Source organism: Eschrichtius robustus, chromosome 3 (genome assembly GCF_028021215.1).
Source record: "Eschrichtius robustus isolate mEscRob2 chromosome 3, mEscRob2.pri, whole genome shotgun sequence".
Lineage (NCBI taxonomy): Eukaryota > Metazoa > Chordata > Mammalia > Artiodactyla > Eschrichtiidae > Eschrichtius > Eschrichtius robustus.
Window position 1 is genome coordinate 4594361 of NC_090826.1, and position 15723 is coordinate 4610083.

A 15723-nucleotide genomic window follows, 5' to 3' on the forward strand; every position below is an offset into this window, starting at 1 on the left:
TTCAGTCCCTGGTCCGGGAAGATCCCACATGCCGCGGAGCAACTAAGCCCGTGAGCCACAACTAGTGAGCTTGCGCTCTAGAAGAGCCCGCGAGCCACAACTACTGAAACCCACGTGCCTAGAGCCCGTGCTCCGCAACAAGAGAAGCCACCGCAATGAGAAGCCCACGCACCGCAACGAAGAAAAGCCCCCGCTCGCCGCAACTAGAGAAAGCCCGCGCGCAGCAACGAAGACCCAACGCAGCCGAAAATAAATAAATAAATTTATTTAAAAAAAAAAAAACAGCTGGAGTATTATCTCCTAGTTTTTTCTAGTTAGTAAGATTGTTTTTTATAACTTTTTAAAAAATTTATCTAATTTACTTTTGGCTGCGTTGGGTCTTTGTTGCTGCATGCGGGCTTTCTCTAGTTGCGACAAGCGGGGGCTACTCGTCGTTGTGGTGCACGGGCTTCTCATTGCGGTGTCTTCTCTTGTTGTGGAGCATGGGCTCTAGGGCACGCGGGCTTCAGTAGTTGTGGCTTGCAGTCTCTAGAGTGCAGGCTCAGCAGTTGTGGTCCACGGGCTTTGTTGCTCTGCGGCATGTGGGATCTTCCTGGGCCAGGGATCGAACCCGTGTGCCCTGAATTGGCAGACGGATTCTTAACCACTGTGGCACCAGGGAAGTCCCTGATTAGTAAGATTTTGTTGAGCACCTTCTATGGGTCAGGCTGTGGGCCTGACTCTGATTTCAGGAGGGACAGCTATAGGGGCCGCTTTCCTGGAGCTCAGGGTGACATGTGCAGAGAAGGCGGGCACGCTGGAGGAAATGACACTGGGTGAAACAAGCACTTGCCAGGCTAAGAAGGGCAGAGGGGGCCCAGCTGGAAAGGCTCAGAGCTTCCTCTATCACTCTCCCACCCAAACCTACCTTGGGAACTCGCTGATGATGGGCGTGGGGCCTTAATTATTTTGGAAGCTTAGGATGTGCGTTTCACTTCACTGAAGTCTCACCTCATCACCGGGCGGCTGCCCTGTTCTACCCCAGCTCTGAGGCTCTCAGAGGTCAGAAACTTGGCCGAGAGACCCAGCCTGCCAAAGGCAGCCCTGGGCTTCCAAGCCCTCTCACGTGCTCTCCCAGGAACTGGAGTGTCTGCGGGAGGGAGGGGCGGCTGCTGCTCTCGGGCGCCCTCGACTGCCCATCGAGGACATGGGGCCTCGCGGACCCACTCCTGTCCCGGCCCAAATCCGACCGCGCAGAGCTGGCCTAGCCAGCGGGGCCGTACGCCCCTGAGGAGCCCGCAGCCAGGGTCCTCGGGCCCCGCTCTGCGCGGCGCTCCCGCGTCTCCGGGCTCCGGGCTCTGTCACCGCGGGAGGGGTCCAGTCCGAACCTCGAACCCTTGCCCGGCGGGGTCCTTTCCAGCCGCGCGTTGCCGCCTCTCCTCCTCCGGGCGAGGGGTGCAGTGGCCGCGGCCGTGGCCGTAACCGGAGCCCTGGGTCACAGCGGCGGCGAGCGCCGAGATCCGTCCAGGTTTTTGGCGCGAGGCAGCCGGCGCCAGCCTCGGGAAGGTGGACGGGGGCACCGCGCGCGAGCCTGGGAGCGCCCGGCGCAGAAGGGGTGTCGGCTGCGGGTCACCCAGAGGACACCGGGAGGGGAATTCCTGGGGTGGGGGTGGGGGTGAGGGGAGGTGGGAGAGGGGGAGGCCCGGGGAGGCTGGGCGTTGGGTAGGAGGCACCGACTGACCTTCCAGGGCTGCCGTGGAGAGGCGGGGAGGGCGGCGGCAGAGGGTCTGGCCCCTCCGCGCGCCTCCTGCCCGTTCTCCCCGCGCCCGGCGCTCCAGCCCCCAGCCCCGGGCCCTCGCTGCTCGCTGCTCCCCGCTCCACGACCGCTGGACGCCGCGCGGGGTCCAGCGGGCCAGGTAGGAGGGAGGCGGCGCCGGGGCAGAGGGGCCGCGGCCGCCCCGCCGCCCTCCTGCGCTGTGCCCGAAGATGTCGGGAGCTATCTTTGCGCCCCTGGAGGGCCCGGGCGCCCTGGACGCGGCGAGCGGCCCCCCGCTCGTGTGCCCGCTGTGCCGCGCGCAGTACGAGCACCCCTGCCTGCTGGACTGCTTCCACGACTTCTGCGCCGGCTGCCTGCGCGGCCGCACCGCCGACGGCCGCCTCGCCTGCCCGCTGTGCCAGTGAGTGCCTCGAGCCCCGGAAGACGGGAGACTGGCCCCGCTGGGCAGGGACCTAGGTGCTGGGAGGGCAGGGCTCTGACTCCCTGTGGAGACGGCTGGGAGAGGCTGCACACAGCCTGCACCTCTCCGCCAGAGAACGTGAAGGCTCCGGCCCATTTTACAGATGGGGTAACTGAGACCTGGGGTTATGGCCCAAGGCCTCCCACAGAAAGTCAGGGGGCAAGGGCGGGCTAGAGTACGCGTGCTGTCGGATTCAATGCTGCTGGAGTAGGGGATCTCAGCTCAGCAGCGTCTGGACACTCCCAGTAACTCACTTGGGGGTCCTGAAGTCTTCAGTCAACACAAGCGGGTTATGTTGGCTCAAGTTACCCGGGGTGGCCCTAAACTTGCCCAATGCCGTGAGAGGGGGTTGAGGGGAGCCTTCTGCCTTTGACACCCTGAGTCGCCAACCCCATCCCAAGATTCCCCTAGGACTGGAAAGGGACGGGGTCAGAGAGAGCACTGGCTGAGATATTTATAGACGTCAGGCCTGCAGGCATCCCACCTCCCGCCGCCCTATTTTTAGCTCCAGCCTGGAATGTATGGAGTAGGAAGCGGGTAGGGAGCCTTAGGGAAGGGGCCTCTGGATGTTGGCTGGAGCTTCTCCGCAGACACCAGACGGTGGTGAAGGGCCCCAGCGGGCTGCCTCCGGTGGATCGGCTGTTGCAGTTCCTGGTGGACAGCTCAGGGGATGGTATGGAGGTGGTGCGCTGTGCCAACTGCGACCAGGAGTGCGGCAAGCAGGCAGGGGCGCCTGGGGGTGGGGTGGGGAGCGGAGGGTGCCAGGTTGCACTGTCCTGACGCTTGCAGTGTGCGCCATGTCATCAGAGGATCACCCATCAGCGCATTCTCCAACGCCTCTCTAAGGCACCCTGTATCCAGAATGTGGGCCCCATTTTACTGGTGTGGAGACTGAGGTCCAAAACAACTGCCTTGGGCCAACACCAAGATAGTTGCAGGGGTTAAGGCTATTTCGATTTGGGGGGAGCTTACTGGTCCCCAACTCAGAACACGGTTGTGAATTGGAACAGGAAGGGCATGCCAGGGCACAGGCCTAGGCCAGCCCTCTGGGGTCCGCTGCTACCTGGGTAGCTGTGAGCAGCTATCAACAGCCCAAGGGGAAGTGAGGACATTGTGCCGTTGGGGAGGGGTGATCCTGAAAGACCAGGGAGCAGAGGCCAGGCTTCAGGCTGGACGGTGAAGGGCACGCGAGACTCTCTCTGGCCTGTGGAGGCTGGACCAGGTGTTCCAAATCCCAGGAGGATGTCCCTGCAGGAGCAAAAGGTCTGGGAGGGCGGGCAAGTTCTAGAATATGTGCTACGCAGAAGTACAGAGATAACCAGCAGGAGGTGAGGGGCTGGAGGTAGGGAGAGCGTGGGGAGGAAATGGCCTTGAGTGCCAACGTAGGAAGTTGGGGGTCTGTGCTTTCATAGCCATTGCTGGGGTCGGTGCCCTGGACTCTCAGCCCTGGGGAAGGGCACCTGCAGGTCTTCACTCCTTTTCTCCTCCCAGCCAAGTTCCCACTCCAGATGGCCGGGGTGGGCATCCATGTGGCTACTATTGAGGGTGCCAAGGGGGGCTTCACACACGCACAGGCGTACACACACGTTTTTGTTATAGGTGAAATGTTTTGCAAATGCAGTGCCTGCCCTCCCCACAACCCCATGTAACCCCCTCCGCAAGACCGTCCTGGGTACCTGCCCCTTACTGGACCTACTTACCTACTCTCTGAGCCTCAGTATTCTCGTCTGTAAACTGGGTACATGAGAGCGCTGCGCGTTGGGGTTACATGAAAGGGCTGCATGTGACCGCGCGCCTGCCCCAGGCTGGGGCCGAGACGCACAGCCACGACGTGCGGAGGCTGCAGTTCCCTCGCGGGCTGTGATGGGGATCAGGCTCCCAGTTCACGGGCGGGTTGAGCCCGAGCTCTGTCCGCAGGACGCAGAGACCACGTACTTCTGCAACACGTGCGGGCAGCCGCTGTGCGCGCGCTGCCGCGATGAGACGCACAGGGCACGCATGTTCGCGCGCCACGACATCGTGGCCTTGGGCCAGCGCAGCCGCGACGTGCTCCAGAAGTGCAGTGAGTGCGGCGTGCCGGATGGGGACCAGCGCTGGGCGGGGATGGGGGCGGGCACCGGCCGGAGCCCTCACCGCCGTCCCCCTCCCCGCCCCCCCCCCCCCCCCCCCCGCCGCAGCACTGCACGCCGAGCCCTACATCATGTTCTCCACCGACAAGAAGTCGCTGCTGTGCATCCGCTGCTTCCGGGACATGCAGGGGTGGGTAGAGGGCGCGGGAGGTGAGGGGGCTGGAGGGTGGCCCGGAGCAGGGCTCATCCTCGGGCTCCCCGTAGGGAGAGCCGGGCTCACTGCGTGGACCTCGAGTCGGCGTACGTGCAAGGCTGCGAGCGGCTGCAGCAGGCGATGCTGGTGAGCGCGGGGTGCCCGGCGCGCCGGGGCGGGGGTTGGGAACGCGCGCCCACAAGGCTGAGGCCACCCTGTCCCCAGGCGGTGAAGGCCCTGCAGACCGCCACACGGGAGGCCATCGCACTGCTGCAGGCGATGGTGGACGAGGTGCGACGCAGCGCGGCGGATGAGGAGGCCGCCATCCACGCCCTCTTCGGCAGCATGCAGGTGAGGGGTAGGGGGAACTAGACAGCCACAGGCTGAGCATGCTTATCAGCCAGGACCGGTCCCCGGGACACAGGGCAGGCCCCTCCCCCCCGGGGCCCTCGTGGAGTTTCCAGTGTAGCAGGGCAGCAAGCATTGAGCTACGTTCAGAAGTTACTTAATCGTAGTTGCCAGGAGAGTTCTAGAGGTGGAGCACGGGCCTGCCCCAGGCTGGCGCTGGTGGTGAGAGGGGGTCAGGGAAGACTTCCCCCAGGAGGTGACATTTAAGGTGAGGGCACCAGGGCTCTCAGGCAGTGAGATGCAAGAAGGAGGTGGCTCGGGCAGCAGGGCTGGTGGGCTGGAGAGAGAGCCAGCCTAAGCGGCTGTGTGGCTGGGGCCCAGGGGACTGGGAGAGTGCTGGGAGGTGGCAGGGCCGAGTTTGCCCGGTCAGTAGCAGACCTTCCCTCCCAGGACAAACTGGCAGAGAGGAAAGCGCTGCTGCTGCAGGCGGTGCAGAGGTGAGTGGTGGCGGGCTCTCCATCCCCTGCGCCTTGACCTCCAGACACCTGTCTCATAGCCTGGGCCTGGGCAGGCCCAGGCCCACCCTGGAGAGCAAGACATCCAGGTGTCTACCGGTGAGGAGGAAAACGTGGCTCAGGGCTCAGGGAAGGGGTGTCAAGGAAGGATGCACAAAGCTGGTGGGGAGATGGAACCACCCAGTTCTGAGCCCGCCCCCCAAGTGGGGGTGGGCAGCCCTCCCCTTGGAGATGAGGCTGCCTGCTCCTCCCCCAGCCAGTATGAAGAAAAGGACAAGGCCTTCAAGGAGCAGCTCTCCCATTTGGCTACTCTGCTGCCCACCTTGCAGGTAAGGGGAGCTGGGGGCGCAGGGCCGGGCACCCAGCCCAGGCACTGAGCAGTGTCCCTCTCGCAGGTCCACCTGGTCATCTGCTCTTCCTTCCTCAGCTTGGCCAACAAGGCTGAGTTCCTGGACCTGGGCTATGTGAGTGCCCACAGCTTCTGTGTCTCCCCCCCTCCCCACCAGGAGCCCACCCTGCACACCAGAGCCCCCCACCTCAGGGCTGGGCAGCCTGTTACCTGGAGGCTGGACCAGGGGGTCTTTGGGTGGCCCCCTCTTCCACACCATCATCTACAAAACATTTAGGGGCTACCTGAACCCCTTTTAAGAGGACATCAGGGAATTCCCTGGCGGTCCAATGGTTAGGACTCCAGCCGGTTCAATCCTTGGTGGTTGGGGAACTAAGATCCCGCAAGCCACGCAAAGCACGGCCAAAAAATAAATAAATAAATAAGAGGACAGCAAAGCCTAGGAGGGGGCATAAGCCTGCTCCCCCGAGGTGCAGGGTGTCGCCTGGAGTCCAGACCCCCCAGGCTTTCCTGTGGATTTGGGGGCAGGGGTGGTGTGGAGGATTGGATGGCGGGTGAAGTCCTAAAGACGGACGCGCCCTCGGGTCCTCCCGCCTCCCTGTCACCCCCACGCCCCCACCCACCTGAGCGCAGGAGCTGGTGGAGAGGCTGCAGGGCATCGTCACGCGGCCACATCGCCTACGGCCGGCACAGAGCAGCAAGGTGGGCGGGGCCGCGGGGTGGGCCGGGCCGGGGCGGAGGCCCGCGGAGTATGGAGGTGCCTCACGAGCTCGTCCGCCCCCCCCACCCCAGATCGCCAGCGACCACCGCGCCGAGTTCGCGCGCTGCCTGGAGCCGCTGCTGCTGCTGGGACCGCGCCGGGCGGCGGGTGCCGGGGGCGGTACCAGCACGTGAGCCGCAGGGGCGCCGGGACCGGGAAGGGGGTGTGGGCACAAGGTCCCCGTTGGGGTGGGGGCCGCCCTTCCCAGCTCGCCGAGCTCCCCGCGCCGCGTCTGGGCTCCAAAGACGTCCACGCGGGAGGAAGAGTCCGCCCAGCCTGGAAACAGCCGTCGGGGCCGCCCTGGATCGGAAGCCCTTGGCTGACCTGGAGTGGAGCCAGGCCAGGGGTGGACAGAGGGGCTCAGGGGCGCCCCCAACCGCCGCCGCTGCACCCGGACTGGGGTGTCTAAGCCCTGAAAGGAAGGGGTAGCTTAGGGTGGGGCCTGGGTCGCCAGAAGCCGCAGGGGGTCTGACTTCCGGGGGGGGGGGGACCCAGTCTAGAGAGCCGGAGACCCCCGGGGGAGTTAGGAGAAATGCCTAAGCTGGATATGTCTGCTAAGAGCTCCAGGGCCCCAGGCAAGGGATACTGGGCATCAGGCCAGATTTGCAAGGTCGAGTGTGTGTGAGTGAACATAACTGCCTGAGGACATCCTGGTGGACTCTTCTGCACATTGGCATCACCCTCAGGATTTTTAAAAATACCCTGCTGATGTCATTGGTCTTGGGTGTACACAGCCTTGCGTCAGGTGTTTTCAGAGCCCCTGCGTGGTTGTGGTGTGCAGCCTGGGGTGAGAAGGCTGAGAACGCGCTGGGAGGCTGGGGAAGGGGAAGACCCTCTGGACCCCCCTCGTCTACATCCACACAAGTTCTCTCCCCAGGCTAGCAGGGGGCTCGGGCCCCAAGGTGCTGATGGGGCCCAGCTGCCCTTCCCCCGTGGGAAAGATGTTGGGGTCACCGGTCCAAAAGCCCACGCTGCACCGGTCCATCAGCACCAAGGTGCTGCTGGCAGAGGGCAACGATTCACCCTTCACGGAACACTGCCGCCACTTTGAGAACTCCTACCGGGTGAGGGGGCCAGGGACCTGCCAGTTGGGAAAGGCCCCACCCCTTCTCGCCAAGGTGCAGTGGCCAAATCTAGTCCTGGCCACCTGGCCTGCAAGCCGTCCCTCCACCAAGGCCCCCGCAGTGCACCCAGCCTGCAGGAAACACAGGCACTCACGCGGTCTCTCCCCCCAGCGCCTGCAGACAGAGATGCAGAACCTGAAGGACCAGGTACAGGAGCTGCACCGGGACCTCACCAAGCACCACTCGCTCATCAAGGCCGAGATCATGGGTGATATCCTGCACAAGTCCCTGCAGGTGGACACACAGATCGCCTTGGAGCATGCTTCCGTGGAGGGCATGAAAGCAGTCTTCCAGGAGGTAGCCCTTCCCGAGGAACCTCCCTCCCCTGCAGCCCCACCTGTCAGCATGTACATGGGCTACCCCAAGACAGGAAGGGGGTGGGGAGGACCTTGGCCTGGTGCCCCAGGAGTCCCTCGTGTGGCAGGCTCTGGAACCTGGGCCTTTGCCGCCTGGAACCACGTGAACTGGCTGGGAGTGTCCTATGGCTCTGAGTAGCTAGAGGACAGAAATGCTGCCAAGGGAAATTCCAACTCACGGCCACGTGCAACATCCAACTTACTTTCTCTTTCAGATTTGGGAGGAATCCTACCAGCGCGTGGCTAACGAGCAGGAGATTTATGAAGGTCCCGGGCAGCTGCTGGGCGCACCCGTGTCCTGGAGCTAATCCACATGCTTTCAGGGGCAGGAAGCCAGTTACCCACTAACCAGATACGAACCCCCGTGCTCTTCCCCCTAGCTCTTGACTTTGCCTCACAGCTGCTAACCGGCCCCCAAATGATATATCTGAGATCAGGATTCAGTAAGTAGGATGCCTTCACGAGTCTTACCTCACTCTTTAATTAGAGGTGATCACTGAAACAGTTGGGTTATTTAGATGGTTCAAGGCTGGAGAGTAAGAATTTGAAGGCAACAAGACCTAACGCTCTGGCCTGGGCCCCCACAGCCCAGCTCCATGACCTCCTCCAGCTGAAGCAGGAGAATGCCTACCTGACCACCATCACCAAGCAGATCACGCCCTACGTCCGCTCCATTGCCAAGGTGAAGGAGCGGCTAGAGCCCAGGTGAGACCAGGGAGTGTTCCGGGGGAACCAAGACACTTCAGAATGGGCGTGGGAAAGGTGCCACACCTCTGGAAGAGCCCCTTTCAGGGAAGTCAGTGGGCCAGGTCATGAAGGTTTAATCAGGGCATCTGGGAGGACCAGGTGCTGGACATCTGCCAAAACACAGAATGAGCACGCTGCTCTGAGTTTCTGCTTTTTTTCTGCACACAATTGCCCATCTCTTTACACCTTGGGGGTGTAATGAGGGTCCTTAGCTGATCCAGACAGCAGGACACAGAGGAAAGAGAACTTCCGCAGTACATGGTTAAGCCAAGTCTAGATAGGAACCTGGACCAGGCTCTCAGCACCATACTTGGGCACTGGAGGTGTTACAGTGGCAGAGGATTTTTGGTGGCAGGTCCTCAATGTGCCTGCCTCTCAAGTCTGCGCCCCAGGGTGGTTGCCCTGTAGGGCTGGTACACAGTGGTCAACCTAGCCTCTCCCTCCACCACCCTCCAGGGGACTCCATTTGCCTCACTCCAAAGTGAGATCTCCTGATTCCCATATGACACGTGTCCTCTTTCATGGTTTGGTGGAGCCCATCCCCCAAGCAGCTCCTTGAGAAAGGGTACAGAGAAGGGACATGTTTTGAACAGCGCAAGGCTGCGATATCTTTATTCTGCCTTTGCATTTGACTGATAGTTTTGCTGGGTATTGAATTCTAGATGGAAATTCTAAATTGGAAATGATTCTCCTTCGAAGGCATCACTCTATTGTCTTCTGGCTTCCAAGGCTGTCTTTGAGAAGTTTGAAGGCATTCTGATTCCTAATCCTTATAATGTGACCCACTTATTCTCTTTATTTATTTATTTATTTTAATATTTATTTATTTCGGCTGTGCCGGGTCTTAGTTGCAGCATGTGGGATCTTTAGCTGCGGTATGCGGGATCTTTAGTTGCAGCATGTGGACTTCTTAGTTGCAGTATGTGAACTCTTAGTTGCAGCATGCATGCAGGATCTAGTTCCCCAACCAGGGATCGAACCTGGGCCCCCTGCATTGGGAGCACAGCATCTTACCCCCTGGACCACTGGGGAAGTCCCCACTTATTCTCTCTTCAGAAGCTTGTGGAATCTTCTCTGCTCCCAGTGTTCTGAAATTTCACATTGGTGAGGGTCTAATTCCATCCATTGGGTACCGGTGGGTCCTTTCAATCTGGAAATTCATGTCCTTGTTTGGGCATATTTCTTCTTGAACTGGTTAGTTGATTTTCTCCACTTTTTCTCTTTCTGGAATTCTTACTGGGTATTGGCCTTCCGGGGCTGGCCCTCTGATTTACCACCTCTTTTCAGTCTTGTTTTCCACCTCTTCATCTTTTTGCTGTACTTTCTGGGAGATTTCCTCTCTTATCTTCGGACTCTTCTATTTAGTTCTTCATTTTTTTTTTTTTCTTTTTTTTTTTAAATTTATTTTATTTATGGCTGTGTTGGGTCTTCGTTTCTGTGCGAGGGCTTTCTCCAGTTGTGGCAAGCGGGGGCCACTCTTCATCGCGGTGCGCGGGCCTCTCGCTATCGCGGCTTCTCGTTGCGGAGCACAGGCTCCAGACGCGCAGGCTCAGCAATTGTGGCTCACGGGCCCAGCCGCTCCGCGGCATGTGGGATCTTCCCAGACCAGGGCTCGAACCCGTGTCCCCTGCATTGGCAGGCGGATTCTCAACCACTGCGCCACCAGGGAAGCCCTAGTTCTTCATTTTTGAAGAAAATTTCCAAGAGGTCTTTTAAATGTTTTAAATTGTTTTTCACTTCCAAAGAGCTGTTTTTGGTACCCTGACTGCTCTTGTTACACAGCATTCTGTTGTTTCATGGACAGAATATCTTACCCCTTTGGGGGCTGATAGATGTTTTTTTGCTTTTGTTTGTTTAAGTTTCCTTCTCCCTGAAGTCTGTTTCCTCCAAGTTACTTTTTGTTTATGTAGGTTTCTACCTTCCCTGTTAAAGGCTTTTCTCAGCTGTCAGGAAATCTTTGATCACCTGTTCATGTTAGGAGCTGGGGTTGGGGAGAGCAGGCTGGAAGCTCTGAGCACATGGGCGGTGCTCCGGTGTAAGGGATCTGGGTGGGCAGCGTTTTTTGTTTTGCTTTATCTTACTTTTGATGCCCCAATGTCAGTTTTAGATCTTTGCCCAGTTTCCTTCCTGGAAGGTCACCGTATGGAGTATCTGTATGCACAGCTGATTTTCTGTCCTTCAGTAGTTCTCACGGTGGGTCGCACCCTCCCACAGACTAACCCTTCAGTATTGGGGGTGGGGGCAGCGGTTCGGAGGTAGGGATCTTGACCTTCATCGTCCTATTTCAGTCCCACCCTCCTGCTTGCAGAGGCATCGGGGCTGCCCGTGCCTGGGCCCCCTGAGGATTCTGTGGTGGGAACTGGTCGGGCCTCAGCCGCTCAGGTCTGCTGAATTAGTGACCATTGTCTACATGCTCTCCAGTTCCAAAATTTTGCTGTTATCCTTTCCTGCTGTCAACCTGGAGAGGTTTTTTTCCCCCTCATTGTTTTGGTCCCTTTACTAGTTTTAATGAGTTTGGGGAAGAAGGAAAATTAGAGTGTGTGTGTGTGTGTGTGTGCGTGTGTGTGTGTGTGTGTGCGTGTGTGTGTGTGTGCAATTGCTGTATTAATCCAGAACTGCCAAGCCACCTTTAAAGTGACTATTTTAACATGTCACACTGAGAGGTTGCACTCATCATGCCTTTTGCACAATTTTGATCAAATCCCTGACCAGCCAGGACTACTTACAGTGTCCTCCTAAGCTGACATTTACTAAGCAGTTTACTCCAGATACTGTGTGATTCCATTTATAAAACCTCAAAACCAGGCGGAACTAACCCCTGGTGTTAGCAGTTGAGATTGGGATTATCCTGGGGGGCCTCTGGGTGGAGGTGACATCCTGGTGCCGCCTACCCAGCCTGTTCACGCTGTGTGCCTGTTCTAAGCCGTGCTCTTAACCACTGGCGTCCTTCCCCTTCTGTGTGCTCTGCTTCGGTGGGCAGCTGGCTTCAGGTAGGGTGCTTCTGCCTGCCTGCAGGGGGCCACACCCCGGCAGAGTCACATCTCTGCGGGGAAGTGGCATCTGTGGTTGGTGTCAGCAAATGGAAAGCTCGGGCAGGAGCCCAGCTCCTGGAGGTTTGGGGCAAGCAGGGAGGCTGCCTCTACCCTTCTTCACGGCCCACTTTCCAGGTATCTGGAGCTGCCCTCTGCTTCCTCCCCTCCCACTGCTGGCAACTCACACTAACCCCACCCACCAAATCTGCTCTTGTTCCCACCATCAGCAACCTCTCGGCTGCACCCCTTGGCCTCGGAGAGCACTCGGGAGCCTGGGCTGTCTGTCACCTTCATCACACTCTTCTTTTGCTTCTGAGACGCCCCACACTCCCGGTTTGGTTTTCCTCCTGCCCCTCCAGGCTGTTCCTTCTTTTGTTTTTTTTAAAGGGAAAGAGAACTTTTTTTAAAATTTTATTTAATTTATCTTTATTTGGTTGCACCAGGTCTTAGTTGCGGCTCGCCAGCTGCTTAGTCGTGGCATACGAACTCTTAGTTGCAGCATGCACGTGGGATCTAGTTCCCTGACCAGGGATCGAACCCGGGCCCCCTGCATTGGGAGCGCAGAGTCTTAACCACTGGGCCACCAGGGAAGTCCCCCAGCTGTTCCTCCTTAGTCTCTTTGGCTTGGCTCTGCCTCCTCGGCTCAAGGCCCAAGTGTCCGTTTTCCCCAGGGCTCAGTCCCAGGCATTCTTCTCATCCTACGCCCTCTCAAGGGGCTTCACCCAGTCTCCTGGCTTTAAAACCCCATGGTATGGCAGAGGACCCCCAATCCCCCTCCCCAGCACAGATCTGCCCAAGCTCTAGACTCATCTCCAAGTGCCCCTTCCTGGGAGAGTCTCCTCTTGGTGGTCTCAGGGCACCTCAAACCCCACAATGGCCCCGAACTTGGTTTCCTCCCCCCCGAACATGCTACTCCTGTTTCAGTGAAGGCGTCACAGTCACCCAGGCGCTCGAGTAAAAAGCCCAGGAGACATGGATTCCTTTCTTTCCTTCACCCACCCTCAAGTCCTGTTGACTCAACTGTCCTGGTCCACCTGCTTTGTCTCCACTGCGACCCTCAATCCAAGCCGCCGTCGTGAACCCCCGCACCCTGGCCCCTCCAGCATGCCACAGTCAGTGGTCTTTCTAAAGCCTATCATGCTGGGGCCTGAAAGTCCTTTCGGGACCCTCTCTGCCCACCTCTGACCACGTCGGCCCCTCCCCACACCCCAGGCACAATGGCCTTTCAGTCCCGCAAAGAAGCTAGACTGGCTGCCACTCCCCTGCCTCCGCCTGGAATGTTCTTGCTTCGTCTTGTTCCATGGACCTCATCACCCAGGTCTCAGCTTGAAAGTCAGCAGGGAGGCCTTCCCAAACCACCCTATTGAAAGCAGGTCTCCCTCACCGTCACTCCCCATCATCCGTCCCGCTGGGCCTCCTTCCCAACCTTGGCGTGTCTCCCCCCGCAGAACGGGTCTCCCACAAGAGCAGGGCCCAGCCTCTCTCGTCCACTGCCGTGGCCCTGGCCCTCGGTAAATATTTGAGGCCCAAAGTGTTTGCTCAAGTTTGGTGTTTGTGCAGTGCGCCTAAGCACACGCAGCGGGCCGGCTCTGCTGCATCCAGATTCCTGGGAACTGCTTTCTCTCACACAGGTTTCAGGCCCCTGTGGATGAACCGTCAGACCATCTACAAAACACGCATGATGACGGCGTGAATGGCGAGGCCCAGGCCAGGTAAAGTGAGTCTTTCCAACCTGAGCGGGCAAACGATTTAATCTCAGAGACAAATACAGGCGACAAAGACTGACCTCCGGTTTTCTTTTGGTCCCAACTTGCCACTGACCAGCTCTACGGCCTCAGCTGGGCCTCGGTGTGTAAAATACAGGGTCAGAAGGGTTCTTAAACTGGGCGGTGCCTTCAAACAAATGACCTCGTAGATGACAGATGTGACCCTGATAGACATGACGTGAGGTTTATAACTAGGGACAGCCGTGGTTGCCGCCTGCCCAACCCACACCTCTGAGAGCGCAGGCTCCTACACCACTGTGACTCGAGAAAAAGGGATCGAGGGTTATTTCTTCCTGTGAGAGAGCATTGCTACTCACTGGAGCCACAGTGTTTGCCAAAATAATTGCCAGAGGGAGAAGAGAATGTGCAATAACAGATGTGTCACTGTCACAGGCTGATCTTTTCGTATTTCTCTGGAGTTGTAGAAAGTCAGAGCTAAAAGGGCCTGGGAGAGGTCTGCTGCATCCAGAGCCACCACGGGGTTGGTGACAGAGCAGAAAGCAGCCCTACCCTCCCAGGCACCATGCTTCAGGGGAGGGTCAATTCAAAGAGCAGGGTCACCACAAGCCACTGAAATGGTCTGCACTGCTGATGTTTTGGCAACTAAAAGTCATCAGAAGTGAATAAGAATCCTTTAGGAGGGGCTTCCCTCGTGGCACAGTGGTTAAGAATCTGCCTGCCAATGCAGGGGACACCGGATCGAACCCTGGTCCGGGAAGATCCCACATGCCGTGGAGCAACTAAGCCCGTGCACCACAACTACTGAGCCTGCTGCGCTCTAGAGCCCACGCGCCACAACTACTGAGCCCGTGAGCCACAACTACTGAAGCCCGCATGCCTAGAGCCCGTGCTCTGCAACAAGAGAAGCCACCGCAATGAGAAGCCCGTGCACCACAACGAAGAGTAGCCCCCGCTCGCCACAACTAGAGAAAGCCCGCGCACAGCAACGAAGACCCAATGCAACCAAAAATAAATAAATACATAAATTTATTAAAAAAAAAAAAAAAAAAGAATCCTTTAGGAGATGATGTAGTTAAGGTTCTATCACCCGCTGGTGACTTCCCGGAAGGCTTGCCATTCTGAAAGCCTCTGCCTGGGTGGATTTTAGTGCTGGGACACAGGGAGACAGGGGAGCAGAGAGGAGCTCACATTAAGTGTTTCTTTAGGAACGATCCAGTGAGTGTCTCGGAGAGGAGAGAGAAGACCTCAGAGCCGAGAAACAGCCGGACCCTGAGCAGCCTCGCAGAAGAGCCTCCACTGAAAAATAAAGATTCTCACAGACCCAAACCGAAAAATGGGGGTGACGTCCCCACATGGAGAGAGCGCCCAGCTTAGCATGGGACTGGTCCCGGAGGTCGGGCGTTTTACAACATGCACGTCAAGGCTGGGATATTTAAGAAGAGGCGGTTCCCATCATGATTTTCTGTTTAATGTGTAATCATTTATCAGCAGTAAAACCCAGACAGTCTCTGCCAGGTCCCAATTTCAGGTTCTTTGGCTTGAGCTAGACTTCGTGTCGCCCCGAGTCCTGGTCCTCATCACGGTGACTCGGGACGGCATCCCAGTCCGCGTGGAAGATGTTACATGAGTGAACATCCAGCCTGAAGCCCCTCACGCCCCCTGCACCTCCCTGGCGTCTGTGTGCTAGTCCCGAGAGCTCCCGCTGGGGTGGGGTGTGCACCCGTCTGAATTTCGGGTGATGAGACTCGCCCACTGTGCAGCACCTGCCCTGCCACAGAGGAATCCGGCTCCTCCTGAACCACAGCCCCACTGTTAACCGGGCGCCGCTGGAAAGTTCCACCCGCTAATCTGAGCGCTGACTCAGCATAGGGGAAAAAAAACCCTTCGCTCCGGCTTTTCTCACTGTAGGGCCAGGGCTGAGCGCATAAAGCCACGCAATAGCACCTGGTGGCCCGCATGGCAGGAGGTGGCCTCCGTCACGACTTCCCCACCGCTGTCCCTGCCTGCTGTCACTCTCCTGTGTTCACCTTCTATTGATATTAAAGCACGATTCACCAGCAACTTTGCTCTAGTGGTTTTCCACTCCTACCCAGTACCCTTTTTATCAAGCGGAACTTAAACAAAATGCTTAAAAAAGAAAATTAACCTGCATGACCTAAAATGTAAAGTTTTGGAGGCAAAATGATGCCCAAAGAATCATGCTTTAAGCAAACATCAGCTTGATTCAGTGGTTCAAACAGCGAGTGGCTTCTATGTGCCAGGTAGGCCTGCAGGTCAATACACTGAC

General features: G+C 58.2%; 1 protein-coding gene across 1 annotated transcript; it reads left to right on the plus strand.

Annotated features, from left to right (window-relative positions):
- Window positions 1–1965: 1965 nt before the first annotated feature.
- On the plus strand, window positions 1966–15601 carry RNF207 (ring finger protein 207). Its single transcript, XM_068538771.1, has 17 exons — window positions 1966–2156; window positions 2807–2939; window positions 4134–4278; window positions 4394–4475; window positions 4550–4625; window positions 4704–4829; window positions 5277–5323; window positions 5598–5670; window positions 5737–5805; window positions 6324–6392; window positions 6483–6580; window positions 7328–7514; window positions 7686–7871; window positions 8146–8197; window positions 8518–8635; window positions 13341–13421; window positions 14642–15601. Exons 1-17 carry the CDS (start codon window positions 1966–1968, stop codon window positions 14808–14810), a joined length of 1902 nt encoding a protein of 633 aa, XP_068394872.1. The 3' UTR covers window positions 14811–15601.
- The last annotated feature ends 122 nt before the right edge of the window (window positions 15602–15723 follow it).